This window comes from Vanellus vanellus, assembly GCF_965231255.1.
Source record: "Vanellus vanellus genome assembly, chromosome: 4".
Taxonomy (NCBI): Eukaryota; Metazoa; Chordata; class Aves; order Charadriiformes; family Charadriidae; genus Vanellus; species Vanellus vanellus.
Genome location: NC_138909.1, coordinates 32,162,073 through 32,184,045, shown reverse-complemented (window position 1 = coordinate 32,184,045; position 21,973 = coordinate 32,162,073). Strand labels below are relative to the sequence as shown.

Here is a 21,973-nt window from a genome sequence, read left to right as displayed (position 1 = left end):
TTTTGTTTCCTACAAATTGCTTCTTTTTGCATTTATTTCTATAGCCAGAGGTATTTGGTTTGTACTTATTACTTTTAATAAAAAGCATTAAATGTGGGATGACTAATTAAAGATAAAGATGAGAAAATTGAAGGTGACTTAATCATTATGCCAAAACAAACCAGTAGCAAAATGGAGACAAGAATCCGAGGGTGCTCTCGCCTTCTCTAGCAGGCCAGTGCGTAGCTATAAAAATTATTGGTAGTAACAGCTAACATTATTCTGTTGCTGAGGCGTGTTTCATGCCAGTGAGTGTTTGAGGACTGGAACATAAAGTTGAAGAAATTCTTTCACTGTGATGGAAACCAGTCTTGTCATCATCGTTGTCATCATGCTGCCTGTGCCTTGCTTTTTCCCTTGGGGGGGGTTTATTGGAGGGAGCCTTCAGCAGCCTCTCGTTCGGCTGCAGAAAGTTATGTCACACAAAGGAGGCCACGAGCAAAGCTGTCAAGATCTCCAAGTAGGAAATACGGGGGGGAAGCCTGCGCTTCTGTGTGATGAGGAGTTGCGCTTTGGAAGTCTGATGTGCTTCATCTGCACTGCAACTTCCTGAGGAATACAACAGCACAGGTCTGATTCGGAGCATGTTACCAATTTACAAACAGCCCGTTTAAAAAACTTCTTGAAGGTGACGTGACCACGTCATTTGCAATGCTTTGGAACACTGGTCAATATATATTTTTTTTTCTTCCCTGTATTAGTTACATAAAGAAAAGTATTAATAGGAAGATATCAGAAAGTCAAGAAAACGATGACTTTCAGCAAACGTTAGTCAAAACTTTTGTGCTGCTGCTTTTGCGCCTCCGATGGTAGTGTTAAGTCAGATGCCCATTGAATTCAATAGTTTAATGAGACTGCCAGAAAGAGAGCGAGCTTGAAAAATAGCCGTTTGACCCAGGTCCAAAAGTTTTCTGATCAAAAAGTTTCTAGAGCGCTGTTGGTTTACTTCCCAGAACCTGAAGTAGCCTTGGGATTTGGCAGTCGCTCGGCAGTCATGCGTGAGCAGCGGTGCTTCCTGCGCCCCTGGCCAAGCCTAGATAAATGGAAAAGCTTGCATTTTGGAAAGTTGAAACGTTTCTTAGAATATGACTCTTCCTACCTGCGAGTTTGAATAGTATCTGAATATATATGGGAGTGAAACTTAGGTCCACTTTTTCAGAAAACGAGGGGGTTTGTATTTGATATATTATCTGGATTGTATGGCATGCTTTTAGGGCATTTATTTCAAAATTCTTTCAAAAATTGACTTAATCTTGCCTGTGTTGTCCCAATGTTAAGAATGGGAGAAGAGTAATTTTCACTGTGTTCTCTCTACTACGGGTTCTTATGGCTCCAAATCTGGTACTGTACAGGCAGCTTACCTGACCCAATGACACCCAAGTCCATCCCCCTTCAGTCCACTGTGTCATTTTTTTCCTTCATAAACATTCATTATATCATTGTTTGGGTGCCACAAATGATGGTACTTGTCTCTATTTACACTTTTGTTTTTCAAATACAGAACGCGCCCCACACCTGTTGCTTTCCTTTGAAAAACACATCTCTCCGCCATGCACAGTTTATGATGCTAACTTGCAGGCATTCTGTAATTATAAAAGGGTATGTGATGATCTGTCAAGGGACAGTTGTCGCTAAATGGATTAAAAGAAGCTTCCATGGTTTAAAAATGGGCTGTGCCCTTCACATGCTGAAAATAGTTCAAGTTGAACTGGTTAAATAGTGCGTGTTTAGTACCTACACAGGTAAGTGCTTAGTTTCTCAATTTCGGATAGTAACTTTTGTACTTCAGTGAATGTGGGATGTAAAGAATAGAGAGAAAAAAAAAACAAAAAAACAAAACAACAAACAAAAACCAACCAACAACAACCCGAGGTAAATACGTGAACTGACCCTTGTTGTTAGATAAACTGTTCCTAAGCATCAGCCTACAGGAAAAAATGAGACACTGTTTAAATAAAACCTGTCCTCTGCCGTGCAGGATCGTCTCTCAGCTGTTGAGAATCAAAATTGCGGTGTCCTGACTCATCCATAGGGCTCTTCCTACCTTCCTCTGGTTAAGAGTGGAATGAGAATAAATTAATGATTGGCTGTTTGGAAAAGAAATGTCTTCCTGAAATATAGTGGTAACATCATGAAAGCACAACAGTATGAGAAAGATGGGATTTTTGGTAAAACTGGGAAAAGCGGGCAGGTTTTCAGGTATACAGGGTTTTCTAGAGGTCTGCAACAAAGATAAATATAAGCTGAGAGCCACCGCTGAAAGTTTAACTACGTATGAATCTGTTACACTACCTAATAGAAAGGTAAGTGGTACCTGCAGAGTCAAGTGTCTGTTAATAGCTGCATTCCACAGCTGCACCGTTTTGGGGGCTTTTTTTCCCCACCCAGTTTGCGAAAAATTACTGCCTTTGAAAAAGTCCAGGGTATTGTCTGTAGAAAGTCACGTCTGTGGCACAGAACCACAAAACCCCATGAGGTAATAAAAACACACATTGTGCCTGTCAAACGTTCGCTTACTTTTGTCTTGCCTCATGGCCGAAGTAATGTTTGCCGCATTGTGAAAAATCTCAACAGGTTTTGTGACCATCAGATGTTTTGCATCTGTTTTGCATCAGTGATTAGTTGCCCACAAAAGCAGTTAATTGCTTCATATGCTGTGAGCGTGCTGTGAATGTTATCCCCGTAGTATCTTGAGCCGAGAAGGCTAAAAGCTACTTTCTCTAAAGCTAGACCGTGGGAAGGGAAAAGTCTTTAGTTAGCTGGATCAGTCGGAGTCAGATGGGTTTATTAATTTTTCTATTCTTTCACAGTTGTTGCAAATGACAGAGGACTTGCAGCACTCTGTTTTATGCACCTTTACTTAATCGGTGTTACATTTTCCGGTATAATTGGTTTCTTGTCCACTTGATTGACTACAGGAATTAACTCTTTGAGATCACTGCTGCTTTTCAATCTTTCTTGCCTCGCTCTGGCAGTAAACGCAATAATTTCCAGCTACAACTCCCACTCCGGCAGTTGCTCTTTGACTTCCCTTTCCCTTAAAGGTGCGGTGAGAAGCGATGGCCAGGCTAACTTGAAGTCTTCTAGATGTAAGGCTTATTTCGAATATAAGTTTTTAGATATCTAAAGCTCTGTTAGGCAGCCATGTGGAGACATATGTGGAGCTTTTCTCAACCCATTGGACCTGCAATGCGTGCTGCTAAGCCCGTCACCTTAAATATATAAACATACAAACAATACACGGAAATTATAAAGGGCAACAAAGGCGACGACCTGTAGTGGAGAAGTTAACTTCTTCTGGCAACTGCATGTTCATTAAATTGATCCTGTAATAATTCTGTAATGCAGTTCACAGTGCTTCAGCTCTGCTGTCCGCAGCCACGACTACCTGTGGCGATGTCCCTTTTTGGGGACAGGCTGGAGGATCCCCTCTAAACACACTTACTGCAGTGAAGACTGGTGCAGGTACGCGCTGTGTGCAGTGTCCCTGTGGTGGAAAGGCACAGCAGTCCTTGCGGCAGCTTGCCAGCCAGACCCTGGTGAATGCTTCTCTCTCACTGCTGGGGTGGCGTAGGAGGGAGGAAGGAGATGTCTGAGGGGCTGGATGGGAAAGAAAACTTGATGGTTTGGTGATGCGTTGCATTCAGGAGTCAGACAAATATTTTTAATGGTCTTCCTGACCTTAATTGGAAACAATTAAAACCATACTGTATCCTATTAAAAGCAACAGAGTTCATCCTGGTTAATGTATTTAGTCCCGCGCATCTCTATTGGTTCTGCCACGTCCCTGTTTTTTCTGGACCAGCCCCAGGCTCAGTGATTTTCCTGACAGACACACAGTTGCGGCAGGCTCTCCGCATGTCCATGTGGTTGAGATGATGTACAGCTCCAAACAGCACAGATGGAAATTCAGAAGTTGTAGTATGAGCTTGCTCATATTGTTCCTGTGTCATCATAAGTCATTAGAAGCAGGAGGTGTGTGAGGAGGCAGCTGGGATTTGGCCAAAGACACCTGGACAGGGCTTCTGGGGTTCTAGGTGGTTGACACCTCTTCCCATGCTGGTGTGACCTGATGAAAGACATGGCTCTTCTTTGTTATTGCTGCCTGACCCCTTGGGAAGAGTTTTTGTCTCATTTGATTAGCTGCGCTTCCACTACATTTCTCAGTTTTTCTTGAAGTCGTGGGCGGGTGTACTGCTTCGTGGAGGAGAGATGTGCTTAGATTCCATAAGAAGTAAAATATAATAATCTAATGGCTCTCTAAATTCACAGATTCTTCATTTGAGAGTAAAAATACTGATATAAATGCTCATTCCCAAGCATGCACTTAAGGGGGGAAAAATAAAAACCCCAAATAAGGATATGTTGGGGACTGGGGAGCTGTGTGTCATGAATTTCCAGTTAAAATAGATATGACTGCACTTTCGAGCTTATTTGGGCTGTGTTTTAGACAAAAGAGGTAACTTAAACATTAGTCACCATATTGTGGAAAGCACTGGAAAAAATAATTTAGTGTTTAGTTTCGAATCTCCTAAATTATAAGCTAGATTTGATGACAGACTGAAGTCAGCATGAAGTTGAGCTTTTTTTTTCTTTGAGGGCTTTGGAGGGCTGACTAGGTCTGCGAGTCATTTAGACCTAGGCTTTTCATTAAGTTGGCTATTTTTAAAAGGTAGCTGGCTGTGTTAGAATTAGCATCTAATAAGCACTTCTAAAGAAAATCAAATGCATACATTCCGCTTTATTAAAAGCCCGGGCATGGTTGTTTAGTCTTATTTGCACTTAGCTGTTGTGTGGATACTGTTACTTGGCAAGGCGGCTTTAGGAAAGGTGGCTGTCGCTTTTCTAGGGCAAGCGGCAGTGATCTGCCGTACAGGCTCGTAAGGCAGCGGCCATACTTGGTACTGGGGATGCTTTACCTCTCTGGGCTCTGACCGGGGGAGTCGTGGGCTGGTACAGACAGACGTGCCCCCTAGTCCAGTGGCGGTCATACGCATGGGCCCTCCAGGTTTCTGTATCTGCCTTTATGGGAGCCAGAAGCATGTTTTTAAAAGTCCCTGGTAGTCAGAAGGTAAGGGAGGTAAATGCCAGGGTATTTTTTTTTTCTTAGCTCTCTGTTTGGTTTTTTGGCTTTGCTTTAATAGAATAAAATATTATCTGCCTGCACTTAAACTCTCTTTACAAATGCACTCGGTAGGGTTGCCACTGACCACAGGAATGAGACTATGAGCGGTGGTTGCCTTTGGGAGGTCTTGAAAACAACTAATCCTATGTGAGTAGGAGTACCAAAGCAGGAGGCAGCTTGTTTCTCTCCTAAAATGTCAGCACTGTTTATTTTAACACATAATGATGAAATCCCAAACCTTATTTAAATTTAAGAGGGGGGACCTACATTTTATTTGGCCAACTATCAAATCACCAGTAAAGCAAAAACATAATTTTTCTTGCTTTTACCTGACCTAGTACTTCATCGTAATTTAGTGTGCTGGGGGAGTGCACTATGTGAGGGTGTAAAGATACTATGTAGTGTATACCAAATGTAAAATGCCGACATGCAAATTATATTCATTCTCCCCCTTTAAACTTGCAAAAAACGTAGAATCTGTTGAGAGTGACTCGCAAGTTAGTATTCCCAGGCTAAATATAATGAAGTAAGGTGTTAAGTATTATCTTGAGGTACTATTCTGTCAAGAAATAAATACCCATATTCTCAGCATGCTCCGTTAAATATACCTCATCAAAGGACACGAAACCCAAAAGGTATAAGCTGTTTAAAAATACCCTTTTTGACTGAAGAGATCCTTTTCTGCCATTTCAGATACAAATGGAGCATCCACAGAAACTGTTCAGTATTTTGTTAATGCTGAGACAACTGTCTCTCACGCTGTTTGCATTTTACAGCCAGTATTTTTAGGACAAGAGGAGAAATAATGCATTTTTAATGTAAGAATTAGTTTGCGGAATGAGATGTTCATACCAAGACTCCTGGAGATGTGCGGTATCTGAAATGCCATTATGCATCCCATCTTCTCTTTAGTTTGAAGTTGCCCTTTGCTCTCTCAAGCAGCTGCTCAGCACTGAAGCCTGTGTCGTTTGACCGTAATTAACGTTTCCATATTTGTTATAATTTGATATGTTCAACTAAATGAAACCTAACAAACTAAACTAGAACAAAGAGGATGACTTAAGAAATAAAACGTTGCTGACGGCCATGTCTTGGTATGTTAGCAAGCACCATGACCAGAGTGTAGGTTTGAAAACAGTACCGTGTTTATTAAGGAGACAAAAAAAAAAAAAAGTAGTCTCCTTTTTTCAATGCCTCCAGTTCTCATAGAGTAGTACTTAGTGATAATTTTGCTACCTCTGCTTTGCCATGCGTTGGGATGTGCGCAGGTTTGCAGTCTCGAGCCCGCATGTCCTTGTCATGGCAAGATTGCTGAAGCACTGATTTACTGATTTACTGACTGGTGTTACCCGGGCAGTGTGTATTTTTCTACAAAACCGTGGGAACTGTAGGTGTATGTTCCATTAGCGTATGTAAGGCAGCCATTTCTGATGGTGTGTAAGTTGCAACAAGAAGCAAGCTTAAGAACGTTTTGGCTTTTCTTTGTTGTGAGCCAGAGCAAGGTTGGTAAGAAATGAATTATATATTACGTTTTGATAGGGAAAGGCCTTGGGTCTAAGGAAAAAAGAAATGTATTTGGATTGTTCTTTTTTCTGTGCTTTAGATTACATTTGCATTTGTTTTCTTTCAGATAACCCCCAGTGAAAGTCGTGGCTTGTTATGTATGTTAAACGTTTCCTGCTTGTCATCTTTTTTCGTGAGTTGGCTAATTTATGAAAAGCAAATGCATTTAGCTTTCTGCCCTGTCAACGGACTACTCTCTAGAAATAAAATGAAGTGAATGAACAAAACTGCAGTCTACAATGGCAAAACTGCTAAAAGATCAGGTTTTTGCAAGGAAGATCTGACCCCTGTGGCTTTTCAGAGATGTAGCATCTGCTGCCAAAACTGTGTCCTGATTGATAACCCAGGAAAAAGGAGTTAGTTTTGAAAATGAGAGGGGTGAAAAAAATTCCTTCTTTTCTTCCTTCCTCCTCTTAGAAAGATTTGATTCAGAACAACAAATAGAATTTTGTGGAAAGTCTTCCAACCTTGACTTTGTTTTGGCAATGAAGTTTTTGCAGCTGATTGTTGTCGTATCTCACACTAGAGTTTGTGAGCAATCCTTTAAGTTACAGAGATACGAAAACCCCAAATGCAAACCCGATGTTAATACTGATACTGCGTGCTCCCCTTGTTTATATAGAGGGGCTCATAAGCGCAGTTACCTTCTAGTGATCTTTCCATTGAGTTTGGCATCTGCTTGGGAAGTTATGAATGTAATATAGTGCATTTACTAAGGAGCAGAAGTACTGGGGATGGTGGGACGTTAAATGGAGTTCACAGGAGAGACAAATCTGAAACATCTTTTTGGATTTTAGGTTCAATGAAGCTTTAGGGATTCGTTGGCTCTTCATTGGCTCTGGATATCGGCCTGTGTTGTGTGGTTATACACACAGAACAATTGTGACTTGTCCAAAAAATCCTGCTTTGCATTGCATTTACTGCCATAATGCTAATTACTGATGCTGCAGTGTTTTCGTCGATGATCGGTCTTTGGAGATGATGTATCAAACTGTACTCATTGCAGAAGCATGAAATACTGTAGCTTTATCTTTCGTAATGGGTTTTTCCAGTTAGTGGTAATTATAGAAGGGCTCTGTTGAATTGCTTGTATCTGTTTTTTTATGGGTGAAATACTTGGAAAGGGAATGAATAAAAGGAGAATTTGAAGAATGAATAGTTTTTTCTGGGCATGTTGCTCACAGCGAAGAGCAGACTAATTCATTTTCCTAATAAGGCTGCGCTGGAAGTTGGAATGTTTTGAATTGCATTAAATGTCATGAAAGTATTCATCAGGGAGGAACGGCTTGTGGTATGTTTAGAGAGCAAATTTGATCATGTTTGGTCGAAATGAAGTGTTTACACAGGCTAAATATAGCTGCTTTTTTTTTTTTTTTTTCCTGAAAGAATAAACGACTTTGATGTAGAAGCCTGTGCAAAAACTTTGTGCGCTTTCATTTTCAGTATTAGGGCTGTCAGTAAATGATGGCTGCTGCTTCTTCCATTCTTGTTGTCTATAATAATTCTCAGGAAGCTTGAAGCTGTAACTGTTTGCCAAGGTCTTTTGTGTGCATTGTTTATAATAAGCATTTATACCCGGCTTTTATGTCTTTACTTTGTTTGTATGCTGTTGAAAATATTGCATAAACTAATATATTGAACTGCTAGTTTTAAGTCATTCAGAAAATATCCTGCTTCAAGCCATCCTGCTTTTCTAGTAAGTAGTAACAGGGCAAGTATGTCATCTCATTTTGAAAGCGTTTATCATCAATTATATATTCATACATTAAACGTGACCAAACCAGCATGAAATCCTAATATGTTTAATTGCTAGGTGGCAAACGAAGTGCTAACAGCTAAGAAAATATACAAGATTCTGCAGTTTAATTTTTTTTTTTTTTTCTGTGCAATTCGGTAGTATCTGTTAAAATCTTAAGGGAAATAGCCCCGAAGGAAGTATTTTCTTAAATATATGTGTTGGACTCGTTCTCCTTTTCAGCTTGAAGTGTGCATTTCCTTTTGTACTGTCTTGTCTAACCACCATGCATTTTTCACATTCAGTTCTTGGTGGCTGAGTTTGCTGGGTGAGCATTTTCTTTATACGATACGGGATAAATCACAGTTCTTAGTTTGATTATGGTCTGAAGTCAACAAGGCCAAGTTAAACTGTTTGAAGTATGTCTGGGACACACAAATTTATGTGCTCGTTTCAAGTATGTTTGGGTGAAATAAAGTAATGTTATGCTGTCTGACTCCAATGTTAAAAGAACATTGGGAACATTTAAATTATCAAGCCTTTTCCCACCCTTTTTTCTTCTTTTTTCTGTGATATTTTTGAAGATGAATTTTGAAGAGTATGTCTTCCAATTGTCTGGAAGTAGTGGCTTGAAATCACTTTTTCTCAGTGCTGTATTGATGAAGGCAGAGCAATCTCATCCATTGCTGATTCAAATTTGATTATTTTGTAAAAACAAAAAAATTAAGTATGTTCCTTTTATGAGACTGAAACTTCAATATCCAGCATTAGTGAAGAGAAGTTTTTTGCTCAAGCATGAAGTATGGTAGTTGACTTGATTAATGAACGTCTTTCTCCTTCTTACTGCTAGATCAGCTTAATAAATACACAAAAATTTCTAAGTTTTTGTATTAAAAATGTATACTTAAGAATACAGAGCAAGATGCATGTTTCCTTCTAGCTCTGGTCTTAAAAAAGAAAGAAAAATTTCCATGTGTATTGGCATTTTTTTCCCTTCTTGTTGCTTTTGTTGCTGCAAATTGACAACTCTGCAATTAGGAGTGATTAATGATGCACCCCAGTGCTTTGGAGGGCTGGAGGTCAGTCTTCTCATAGGCTGCACTCTCTGTGGGAAAGAGGAGAACCGACCTGGTCCTCAGAGCGGACAAAACCCTCTCTCTGTTGAGAATTACTGGTGATGTGGACATAATGTGTGTCAGCAGCGATGCACAAATGGTGAAGGCGAAGTGCAGAAGATGATCTTTTCATGCGACGTTTGGTTTTCGGTTGGGTTTTTTTTTTTCTTTTTTTTTTCTTCTCCCAACACAGCATGTGGATTATATGCATCTCCCTTTTTTTTTTTTTTTAGTTACTGAACCTGCAGCAGCGTTGCTATTGCTGCAGCTCTGAGGGCCAAATGCCTTTGAAGGGAGAAGCAAACATTTTCAATGTAATTAATAAGAAAAAGGGAGGGGGGAACAGAAAAAAGAGGACAAAAGGAAAATAAAAAAGGAGTTGTTAAATGGACCAAGTGTGCCTAATCGAAATGCAGCTCTCTGTGTTTTCCTGATAAAAATAGAAAAGCTGGTTTCTACAACAGAGGTGCTTTAAATTGTATCATCTGTTAGCTGATCGCCAGTTAAATGAACCTCTTTGCCTCCCCGGCAAGTTATCTTTTGGAAATGAGAATCCAGCTTCAGTTCTTCAAAACCCTGTTTAGATGATTCGTTGGAAATCGGGGTGGTGTGATTTCAGGCAGGATATGATTGCTGGTTCTTGGATCATTAAGAGTGCCAGCTTTTCTAAGCAGATACCAAATATGGCCAGAAATGTTTTGAAATATGGCAGGAAGACACTTTTCTACTGAAAAAGCATGGAAAGGCTCAAGCGTATCAGCAGCAATGTCTGCAGACAAAATGTTAGTGTGACAGATTTCTTGCTTTGTGTTTTGTTTTGGTTTTCTTTTTTTAATTTTTGTGTGCGTTTGTATTTTTGCGTATAAGTATATGCAAATATGCAAAAAACAATCAAGCCAGGTGCCTTTACCTGTAACGCGTTGCCTGTTCACTTTACGTATAACAAAATCTGTCAATTCTTTACCTTCTTCATCCTTTCTGTTGCGATACTTCTTTTCCTTCCCACCACCCCATACTATTTTCTATGCACTCATTGTTTGGAAGAATTTTTTTTTTTTTGTCCTCTACTGTGGAGTTCAAGTGACATTAACCTTACCTTTGAAGAACAAAGACTGTGCAAAAAGTTTCCGTGTTATTTAACTTGCTAAGTCCTTCAGAAGGATTTTTGTTGTTGTTGTTCTACAAGGAAGCTTTCTGTGTTAAGCCTGAATAAAGGCTATGCGCTGTTTAAAATGCAATTTGTCTGACCAGAGCTTTTGAGTTATGTGACATAGTTTCTTATGAAAGGATGGAAAACAATAAGCAAATTGGAGCTCGTGTCTCCTAACTGGTGATATGCTGTATGAATTTATGAATGAAATAGTACTTGATGATAGATGCTGGAGTTCCTAATGTTGTGTCTGGATAAATTCATCCAATTTGTTTTTGCCTTTTCCTTGTATTAACAACAATGTTGCAGGTTTAACTTGAATGCTTCTTGTTTCCTTTAGAGGAAACAAAATGAAATATTTTATATACCTGTGGGTGGACTTGGTGAGTTGCAAGAGGGAAATGCTTAAAGATTAAAGAACATGTTTTCTAAAACTACATGTATGTTTTTTCCTCTTCCAGAGTGGCTTCTGTACCGAAACCCGATCTTATTCATGTACCAAAGGTATGTTCATCATCGCAACCAAGAAATGTAGCATGTGGCACTGTTACCCGTCTGTCAAACCCTGTTGTTGATAAGCGCTGTCATTCAAACTTTCCTTTCAATATGACATGCTTGGTTTCCATGTGTTACATTAAAAGCATTGCAGCATTTGAATCTTGGAGGGGTTTTATTTTTTGCCTTAAAAAAAGAATTGAGAGACCTGCCAAGTGGTTACCCACAAAAAAAAAAAAAAAGTGAATAAAAGTTATCTTCCAACTCTCAGGACATTTTTTTAGAAATATATTGCTGAAGTTTTTCCTCTATCCATAAGAAAAAAAAAGTAGTAGTTTATTTTTTGATGGCGTTTTTTTTGTTTGGTTGTGTTTTGTGTTTTGTTTTTGTTCTTTAATGGGCCCTGAAATCTTCCTTTATATTTGGAATAAGCTTATCTAAATATTAGCGTTTCAGAGAACAATTCCCCTCACTTTCTTTACAGCCCTGGGGAAGTAACTTGTTCTTGAGTTCTTCTAATGTTATGTTCTCAAGCAATAGTTTCAAACCCCCCTTTTTGATAAGGCTGTTTGCAAACCTGAAAATATTTACAAATAGCCTTGCCTTGAAAATCCTCTCCAGTGGATGTAATATGTAGCATATTACTGTTCTGCTGACCATGATTTGAAAGGCCACAGTTTGAGAACCACCATGTTAAAACATAGCTCCCAGAGGGGAAGAAAAAAAAAACTTAAAAATCACTTTTTTTTTTTTTTTTGAGTATTTTGATCTGACAAGGGCATATGAAGACATTGGGGCACATGGATGGAGCGCAACTGGAAAAGCTCACTGGAAAAGCATGGGCCTCTAATAAATGAGCTCCAGGGCTTTGGTTCTGCTCTCAAGGGCCATTTCAACAGATCAGTATATACAGTGTGTGTGTGTATACATGCACATGCCATTTGTGTATATGGAACGTGCATATCTTGAATTGGGTTTGAGAGGTGGAATGTGGAATTTTATAAAAAGCACTGATTTTTTCCACATGAGTTACCCAGTGGGTTTTGCAATAGAATGGTTCTTCAGTTTGTCTTGAATTTGATTTGTGGGGTGTCTGGTTTGGATATGATAAGAGGAGTTAGCATCGTGGGTTTTCATATTGATTGTGCATGCTTGGATCATTCCCTTTCCTAAAATGCATGGCTCGGGTTTTTGTTTGTTGGTGGTTTTTTTTTTTTTTTTCCCCCCCATACATTTCATGGCTGCAGTCTCGGTAAAGCTTGCATCTGTGCTTCTTGGTTTCACACTAGGCAGGTTATCTCCCCTGAGAGCAGTAAAAATACCTGCTGAGGAATGTGCATGCGTTTGGTGTGGTTTTGTGTGTTTCTTTTTTGTTCTTCATCCTCGCATAGGGAGAACCTACAGAAGTAGTTAAGCCTGTGCCCATTGCCTCTGCTGTTGCACCCAAAGTCACTGCCACGGCGAGCGTGGCTTACAATAAGACACCGAGGCCGTTTGGAGCCGTAACCACCTCCAAAGTCACCTCCATCCCATCACCGTCCTCCGCCTTCACCCCGGCCCAGGCGGCGGCGGCCCCGCTGGCTGCCGCCCCGGCCCCGTTTGCTGCGCCCGGACTGCATGTTAACGCCAGGCCTAACGCTGAGCAGCGGTCGCCCGCGCCGAGCGCTGCTAAACCTGCAGTTAATGTCCCACGGCAGCCCGCCGCCCACAATGCCGCCCCGAGCGCCTCTGCCGGCGACGGCGCCCAGGATGTAGCCGAGGGGCCGCGACGAGGATTCAGAGAGAACCAGGGGGAGAGTAAACAGCAAAATGGGTAGGTGGGATTTGTTTTTGCTGTGAGGGCCTTGCCTCGCAGGAAAAAAGCTGGGCTTGTTTAAGGGTTGAGTAAAACACAGCTCGGAGGAGTCAGTTGAGTCCTCAGAAGCGAATCTCTGAGGAAGGACTCACACCTTAAAAGGAATGCTTCGAAGGGCCAAGCCAGGCTTTTGGTGATGATTTTTCTCAGGAGTGACACATATCAGTTCATAGAGTGTCACAGTTAAATTGAATCAGGACCACAAAATGCTTTACACGAAGGGCCGTATCATGATGTGTTCTGGACCTTACAACAAGCCCGGTATTAATTTTGCTGTCTGTGTCTCACTGTGTATTTTGACTCCAAATACGGTGACCGAAAGCAGCAGGCACTCAAAAATGCAGAGTGATATGTCGAGAAGGGTCGGTAGGTGCTGTGATGGCCAGGAGTGAAGATGCTGTGAGAGACCAGCTGTGGCCCCGGCAGGACTGGCGGAGGAAGGTCCCTGAAGGGAGGCAAAGGGACAGATGTCACATTACTTCTTTGTACAACACATGAGAAACTTTAAGATGCGTTTAAGGAAGCTGATGGGGTTGAGCAGACTTTTTTGCAGCATTATAATGTAAATACCTCAGCTTTAAATGTTACCTTTACCCTAAAAAAAGCAACACAGATTGAGTCATTTTTATATTCAAATGATTGTTTATGTTAAAGTGGATATCGGAGACCTAACATTTAAGAGACCGTAAGGCTGCATAAAAGGCTTCTGCTATATCTGGTGTAGCATCTAGACTAGTTAACAATAGATGAGTAAATTAAGCTGAGCCCAGCAGCAGTCCCGGGCACTCGGGCTGCACTGCTGCCCTGTTTCAGCAACACGTTTTTGGCCGGGACCACCTCGGGCTCTCCCAGAAATTCCTGGGCAGAGCTCGGGAGCCGCAGCGCCCCAGGGACCGGTTCCCAGTGGCCGCTGTGCCGCGGGGAGAGGAGGAGGCTGGGCACGAGTGGTCCCATGCCAGTTGGCCTCTGTGCCCGGCCGTACTGTCCGGCAGATTGAATTAAGTAATAAAAAGGTCAGGAGAGGAACTGTAGGTTTCTCTTCGATCTTAAGAACATAAAACCTGTGCTTAAAACCCCAAAACTGTGATGACTGTTTCCCATCCCTCAAAGGAACGGGGTTGGAGGAATAGGCCTGGTGCCTCTGTCCTCTGATACTCTCTCAATATATAAAGTATGTGGAGAACCCTACAGAAAGGTAAACATCCATGTCAACTAAAATACAGAATAAATTGTAGTTTCAGTTGAGCTCATGGGGGGGAAAAAATTCGTTAGGTACCTATTGCCTTTATATTGCAGTAGGAATATTTTCCGTATGTGGACTTATATAATGCAGTCCATATGCATTTTATGTCACGCCGTTGTCATGGTAACTTCCAGCACTTTCTTAAACAGCTGATGGCAGGAGTCCACGCTGCATAGAAGTGGGATGAAATCGGGAGATCCCAAGGACTTGCTCGAATGCCGGTAGACTTGTTGAATACGCTTCAGTAAACCATCTCTTATCTTTCCAGGAATACTCCTTTTAGCAAATAACTGCGTAAGGAGTATTCAAAAGCAGCAATTAGTACTGAAAAAGACAAACAATACCAACCAAACTAAGTCTCCTGGAAGGAAGTGCTGCAGGAGTAGAGTACGAACTTGGCAATCAAGCGAGGATGACTGGCTGAGTGCGGTTACGTGCCCTACCTTACGGTGAGGGGATGAATAATACCGACTGAAGAGTATCACAGTAGGCAGGTGAAAAAATTCCTGTCTTGCTGCCAGCCTTGCAGATCTAGTTTTGGAAAAGCTTGAGAACATTTAGAGCTGTAAAAACCTACTTCATCTTGCTGTCTTTCTTACAATAGTGTGTTTAGGCTGTCTAGCAGTCTTGCAGTCCTAAGGTGGAAAACAAAACCAAGCAAACAAAAACCCCTAAAGTGATTATATTGGTCTGCTGCTACACTACTTAGTTTTCCTTAGAAAAATTACATTTCTACAATGATGCTTAGCTATCTTCCCATTTAAAATGGAATCAGTGACATTTATGAAATATCAGAAATAATGAAGTTTGGAACAATTGATCAGCCTGAAATGAATTGCATTTTGCTTCTGTGTTTTGTATTATTCATTTTCTCAAAAAAAAAAAAAGAAAAAAAAAAGGGCAACTCATATCTTGTTCATAGATATAGCACTGCTGAGTAAACGCAGTTCTTCAGACACGCACCTTGTCATACTCAGAATTTCCTCCCTTCCTCCTGGCTTGCCTCAAACCACATTCAGCGTATAAACTATTTGCCTTCACTTCAGGATGGGGAAGGAAGTTTTGTTTCCCTTGTTTAGTCCTGGCTTAGAAAGAAAGCAATTTGCCTTCACTAGGCTGCGTGCAATTACGCTTTTATCAAGACCTTCTTGCCAACTCTTGCATGAAAGCGTGCCTGCTGCTTAAACCAGGTAAGATGTCCACAGACTTCACTCAGTTTAAGCTCAGCTGGGCTAAATTTTTCCCTCGTAGGTTCTCTTGATGATTGCAAGTTTGACTTACATGATATGTCTTTACCAGAGCTTGGATTTGGAAACTCCTGTAATGTTTAAAGAAGCAAAGAATGTATTAACACTTCAAATACTTTTTTTCCCTTGCAGATAACAACAGTGACAAAGTTAGTATCAACAGCACTGGAGATGAATTATGGTCGTTTTTCCTGTTGGAATAACCAGCATGTATTCTTGTTTTGCAAAATTATAGCTCTTACAGAGTTGTATATTTCAATTTTGCAAAACAGCTTCAGCTTTTCTTAGTAACTTCTTAGTGTAGTAAATGGTTTTGTCTGCATTGGACATGATGTGATCTTGCTTTTCACTGTGTTAGATTTTGCAGCTTTTCTTTTTTTTATTATTATTCCATAGAACACTTGTGTGATGTTGGTGTGTATTGATAAATTCTTGGTGCGCCTATGGCGAATTGGTGTTGGTAGTACAACTAGTAAATGGTGAAATACAGCATAAAAGCAAAAATGGTTTGAGGACTATGGAATGAAGGGCCGGATACTGAATTCATGCAAACAACACAAAAAAGAGTAGCATCCATATACTGTGATTTGTACGTGTTAGGGTGATAAATATGATTGAGGCTTTATTGGCTTGTGGTTTTGTCCCTTTGCCTCAAGGCTGAGTTAAGGGAGAGCCTCTCGTTGACTTTTCCTTTGTCTCTGGCACCACCTTGTTGCCTCAATACGTCATTACTAGTACACTCTTAAGCCTTAAAAAAGCGACCAGTGGGATCCATAAGAGAAGTCGGCAGGACGTTTTGTTTATAATACCACTGTCAACAAATGCAAAAGACTACTTATTTCACTGTGGTTGCTGCTAGAATGCAGTCAACTGCGTGTAAATTTCCATGTAGTTCCACACCTTTAATTACTGCTATAATTTTCAGGTTTTGGTTTTGCTATTAACTGCTTTGATGCTTTCCTTAGTTTTTCTCTGTACTTCTTGTACTCCATCCTGGAAATACCATTGTCTTTGTTTCTATACCTCTCCCTCTTTTAGTAACTTTGATACGTGATACATGTACTTCACTAATACTGTGTGTCAATAAATTCAATCTTTTGATATAATTTTGTGTGATACCTTTCACATCATTCTTTCAAGTATTAAGTATCCTTTTAAGCTTAAGTATTTACTAATGCGTTCCATTGAGTGAGCCTAATTCTTACTTGTTGAAAATTAATAATTTACATCATTCTCATTCGTATCTTCCACCTTTCTTCACCAGAAATACTTTGGACATTAAAGGTAGAGTGAGGAAGTAGTGGCAAAAATAAAAATTACTTTTAAAGTTGTTTTTTATTTTTTTTAAGTTTTTAATTAGAATTGTTATGTCTTAGGAGCTAGTTTTTCAGAGATAATCTCCTGTAAATTATGTAAAAATAAATGTGCGTTTAAAGGGTCTTAGAGATTAATGGTTATGAATCCTCTGTTCCCTTTTCCTAAACTGCTCGGTGCCATTACGTGTTCTTTACATCAGTTACTGAAAGCAAAGCTTTAAAATCCTGTACTCCTGCGAGCTTGCTGGTGCAGGGATTGATAACAGCATGTAGGTTACTGTGGAGAAAATTTCCTGATGAAACGATCACCCCACTTTTTTGACTTTCAGAGAAGGTATCGAGCATCAATATCTCCACGTTATGCTCCAGAGCATCGCTACCTACACTTTCAGACGGGCTGGTTCTGATGCAGGCTTTGCCAAGCGCCAAAGACTTGGCGTGTGCTGGGTGGCCCTTGCACACAGCTGGTGCTTTGCCTCTTGGGAACCGAGGGGAGAATTTGTCGAGGGACACGTGATCTGAGCTAAGCAGACTACCCTGCTTTACCAAAACAGATTCCCCTCTCATCCCTGTAAGGAAATTGCTCTGAGTTTAATTTTAGTATGGGAGTTCTGTCCTGCCCTTTTGGTAGGAGAATGAGACTACTGCTATTAATTGGATTTTGGTGCCCTTTCCCACAAAACTAATTCGATAGAATAATTAGCTGCACTTCTGTTTCAACTTTCTGACTTTATTTCTTGTTTTCTCTTTCTCCTTTTCCTGTTTATGCTGGGAAAACTTCTTCTTGCTGTCTTACTCTGTCATCTCCAAGGAAAAACCCACCCAAACGGTAAAGGTTTAAACATGTCGATGTCTTGATAATACTGTCTTTTACTGTTTCAAATATTCCAGCAGTGAAACAAGGAAAAATACTTCAGTCAGCTTAGAGTAATTATAAAGCTGTGTTGGGTTCAGAGAACTGAATCTGTGTTCAGCTGTGCCTGTAGCGCTCACTGCTGCCCATCTGCGTCCGAACGCAGAAGGTGCCTTTGAACGCTGTGAAAAGTCACAGTTGTGCCCGTGTCTTTGTAGCTGCCCCAACCCAGGTGGTCTCTGAAGCTTTTTCGCTCTCTGCTCTCTCCTCTCCTTGGCACAGCCCTCCGAGGAAGCACATTGTGGATACCTATACAGAGTTTTACCACACACCCACCCACAGCGATGCCAGCAAGAAGCGACTGATTGAAGACACCGAAGACTGGCATCCCCGGACAGGCACGACCCAGTCCCGCTCTTTCCGCATCCTTGCCCAAATCACCGGCACGGATCGTAGTGAGTAGTTTGGTGTGACTACGAAACGTGAACACAAAATGAAAGTAGTGGCCTTGGAGAGATGGGTGTTTTTTTAAAAGCCAGGGGTGGTGGGGAATACTAAAAGGATTCAGTCACATCTCTTGCGTTTTCCCTTTTGGGTAATAAATCCAGTAGGTGGAATTTGGGTGAGCTCTTTAAAAAAAAAAAGTTTGAGAAGGCTATAGTAGGAAAATATTTTTGTTGAACTCCCGCAATTGCTAAATAGATCAGGACATATATGTTACTGGGCATTATTCCTGATTGAGTTGAATATTAATACATTCTAGATAAATCTTAAAATTTCCATTTCTACTCCCGAAGACGTTGGCATGTATGTGTTTCTCGTGTCTTTCCTCTCCTTTATCACCAAAATGGGGACATTCCTGTTCAAATGTAATGGTCCAGAAAAATTAAGCTGTTTTCGGGCATGTAGAAAATCTTTGACAGTCACACAAAGGTATGGGATCTGCAATGATTTAAGAAGCATAAATTTATTCCCAGATTCGTGTTTCCATCATCTGCTTATGCTATGGTGTGAGTACATGTACTGTGGACTGGAACAGATGATGGGGAGAAGGTCATTCCCAGTCATATAATTTTATGGCAAAACTTCAATTTCATATTATGCTGTCAGTTACAATTTATTAGCTGAGAGCTATAATGTTGTGTAAAAGCCATCAGAAGTGCCATCAGGAGATTTGAGCTCAGTCGTGTTCAGACTGAGGCAGCTAATGTGGAGGTGATTGTTTCATTTTTCTGCTTTTCATAGCTAGTGCTACAATAAAGAAGGCAGTGAGAATAATCGGACCCCCTCCCCGGGGGCAAATTTGATTAAATTAACTATTAGTTCTTTGGCAGAATTACTCTAGAAGCCAATGATGACACCTCCCCAAATAAGGATTATTGTCCATGTGTGATAAATATGCTGAACATGGACAGTTACCTGATTGTTTTGTGGGCCTGTGTCGTGCTATTAATGGATCATTATTCTATGATTCTATCTTTGGATTCTCCTCATTGATCCTTGTAAGGGCAGAATACGAGACCCGAACGTCAAGTAACATGTCATCCAGTACTGATGAATTAGTCGCGTTGACAAATAGTATAAGAAAGCGACTGCAATGAGATTTGCCAAGCTCAAAATCAGGGCTGGGAATTTACATTATCCCATGTGCAGTCCCCTAGCCACCTTGGTGGGTCAGCGCCTGGCTGCAAACAGATGCTTGGATTATCACCTGATATAAACCCACTGGATGTTCGTCCAAAAGAAATGCCTCCCGACTTCCATTCATCTTCCCTTTCTCGACTCACCTTTCTCGATGCCAACGTGGAGAGTGGGCCAAGGGAAAGGGCAGAGACCAGCGGAGCCGCCTTTCAGCCATCCTGCTGGCAAAGGGGCTCTGGAAGTTTATAGACGTATCTCATTTCCATTGGGGCGTATTTAGAATGGAGGCATCCTAACGAGCCTTGTTGTCATTTCCTGCTGTGGTGAATGCATTGGCACAGGGGAGAATCTCAGTGTACAGACGTACAATGCCTTTGAAAATAAAAATTTTCTCGTTTCTTGCAGTGAAAGAACCAGAAAATGAAGCTGCAAAGAAGACTAAGTGAGTTGCTGTTTTACATTTTTATTACTTTAATAGTTTGCATGTCTTAATTCTTAACTGACAGTGTTTGGTGAGTTTGTGCGACATCTGGGTGTTTTTAAAATGTTGCTTCTTTTTTTGCCTTCTACTTCAGCATGTAAAAATCAAGATCTTTTTCTGCATAGCCCGACCTTCTTAAATCTGTTGGTGCAGTCCAGCATTAATGTTTGTGCAGGAGTTTGAGATTTTCCGTAAACTCGGACTGACTGGGTTTTCTGTGCAAGGTCAGCTTGTCGACGTGTTTTCCTTTTCCTAGATCTAACCAGGCATTTTTGATTTGCGAGTGTGGATGAGATTGCGAGGCGTAGCTGGAAAGTATTACTGTTCTGGACTGCAAACGAGGGTCAGCCGTCTCCTTGCTTTGGCTTAAGCGTTGTTCAAAACGAGGACCAACCGGTGGCTAAATCTAATGGTTCCTGCAGTTGGTGGGAGTTTTCCTACTGACTTTGCCTAACACTGGCTCCAAGTTTTTGACAGAGAGGAAGGCAACGTGCGGATAGGAATAGTGCATGGAGATTGCATGCTCGCTTGTGAAACTGCTTAAGACAAACTTTCTTTCTTTCTTTCTTTCTTATTTTTCTTCTGTCACTTCTTTCCACAGGGAAAAGGTTCCCATCCACGTCTTTAGCCCCAAATATACAAAATTACGTGACTGGCACCATGAAGTCTCAGCACGTGTTCTTAATGTCCAGTGATTTTACCCAAGTTGCAAAAGCAAAATAGAAACACTTCCTTCCTTTCTTCTTTTCCATCTGCTTTGCAAAAAAAAAAAAAAAAAAAAGAAAACATTTCACTAGCCTTACTGCAAGAGAAATTCTAGCCTTTTCTATACTTTTCTAACACTTTCCTACTGATGTGTAAAAAACAAGGTGAAAATGTTTTTGTGCTAATCACTAGTTGAAAAAAAAATTTACGTATTTAAAACAGAACAACTTGGGTGACTGAATCTCCCAATGTGGGGGAGAAGATGGCTGTTGCAGTTGTTTGTTTTTTCTTTCCTTAAAGGAGTCATTTGCATTGCTGAGTTTGAGTTACTGTAGGTTCTTAGAAAGCAGAAAATTATGAACAAAGAATAAGGAATTGTATTACTTTGATTTTGGGGATGAGGGAAGAAGACGAAGAGGGACTGTATGCACTTATTTCAAACTATTGTACTTACGAGGATAATAATCTTGGATTTCACTAGATTTTCGGCAGGTCAATTTTAGAGTGGTTGTAAATGTTTTACGAAGTAGAGCAAGAAGACAGACTGCTTTTGAGCAAATAAATAAAAATAAAATTCGGATGTTGCGAATCAAAGTGCAAGCTCAATATAAAGATTCTGCTGCTTAAACTGGTAATATGTTCATTATTGTGGAAAACTTAGAAAAAATTGAGCAGAATACTGCAGTGTACCTGTAAGAGCTTCAACACATCCTCTAACCAGAACAAGATAAGATGGTAGTATTTATTTATTACAGAGTGAAGCTTATAGGCTTTCTTGTGTTTATAAAAGCTTCATGGCCCTGTGGTTCTCCTGTAAAATAATGTATTATAGTAGCTACACATTCATTAATTTATGCTTTCTGAAGCTTGAAGAGTATTTTAATAAAAGTTGCTTTTATCTTAGCTCTGTCTGTTTTTCTTTTGAGTCTCTCCGACTCCTTGAATAGTCTTCTCATACACGGAGCTGTAATTTCATTGCACCTTCACAGATTATAGTAAAAGAAACAATTATATCCCTGCTGCGTAGTAGAAACAATCTGAAAGTATCAAAGCTATCACAGTAGTGGAGTTCCTGATCATGTTAAAAAACGGAGTATGTGTTTGCGTTGTCAAAATCAACATGAGATTCACAGAAATAAATAAAATGCTTGACCCTTTGGGGGGGCTACAGGAGTAAGAAGTGTACAAAGTAAAACTTGCTCTCGCCTTTTGCAATGCTTATTGAAGCAGAGAAGTTTCAAACCTTCAAAGGTGAATTGTAAAGCACGTATGAAAGCCCGATCTTTCATAATTGCGTAATGAGAACCACTGCAGTTGGCTTGTAGTTTGTGCAGCATACCTCCACGCTTTTCTGATGGAATTGGTCCTGTGAATGGATCGATGTCCACTGCAAATGCCTCTGCGGGCTTG

The 21,973-nt window shown here is 40.5% G+C and overlaps 1 protein-coding gene across 7 annotated transcripts in view; it reads left to right on the top strand.

Moving 5' to 3' along the window:
* The window catches only part of PDLIM5 (PDZ and LIM domain 5), a 130,470-nt gene that overhangs the window by 64,047 nt on the left and 44,450 nt on the right, over positions 1-21,973 (top strand). For 4 of the 7 annotated variants that reach the window (XM_082482204.1, XM_082482203.1, XM_082482206.1 and 1 more), the window contains exons 4-9: positions 11,189-11,231; positions 12,614-13,035; positions 17,695-17,712; positions 18,019-18,191; positions 19,783-19,819; positions 20,460-21,466. In XM_082482204.1, coding sequence (XP_082338330.1) covers positions 11,189-11,231; positions 12,614-13,035; positions 17,695-17,712; positions 18,019-18,191; positions 19,783-19,819; positions 20,460-20,553 — 787 coding nt within the window. In that variant the 3' untranslated portion in view covers positions 20,554-21,466. Of the gene's footprint in view, positions 1-11,188; positions 11,232-12,613; positions 13,036-15,699; positions 15,717-17,694; positions 17,713-18,018; positions 18,192-19,782; positions 19,820-20,459; positions 21,467-21,973 lie in introns of those variants that run through there. The other 3 variants (XM_082482208.1, XM_082482207.1, XM_082482209.1) reach the window with 3 other exon arrangements.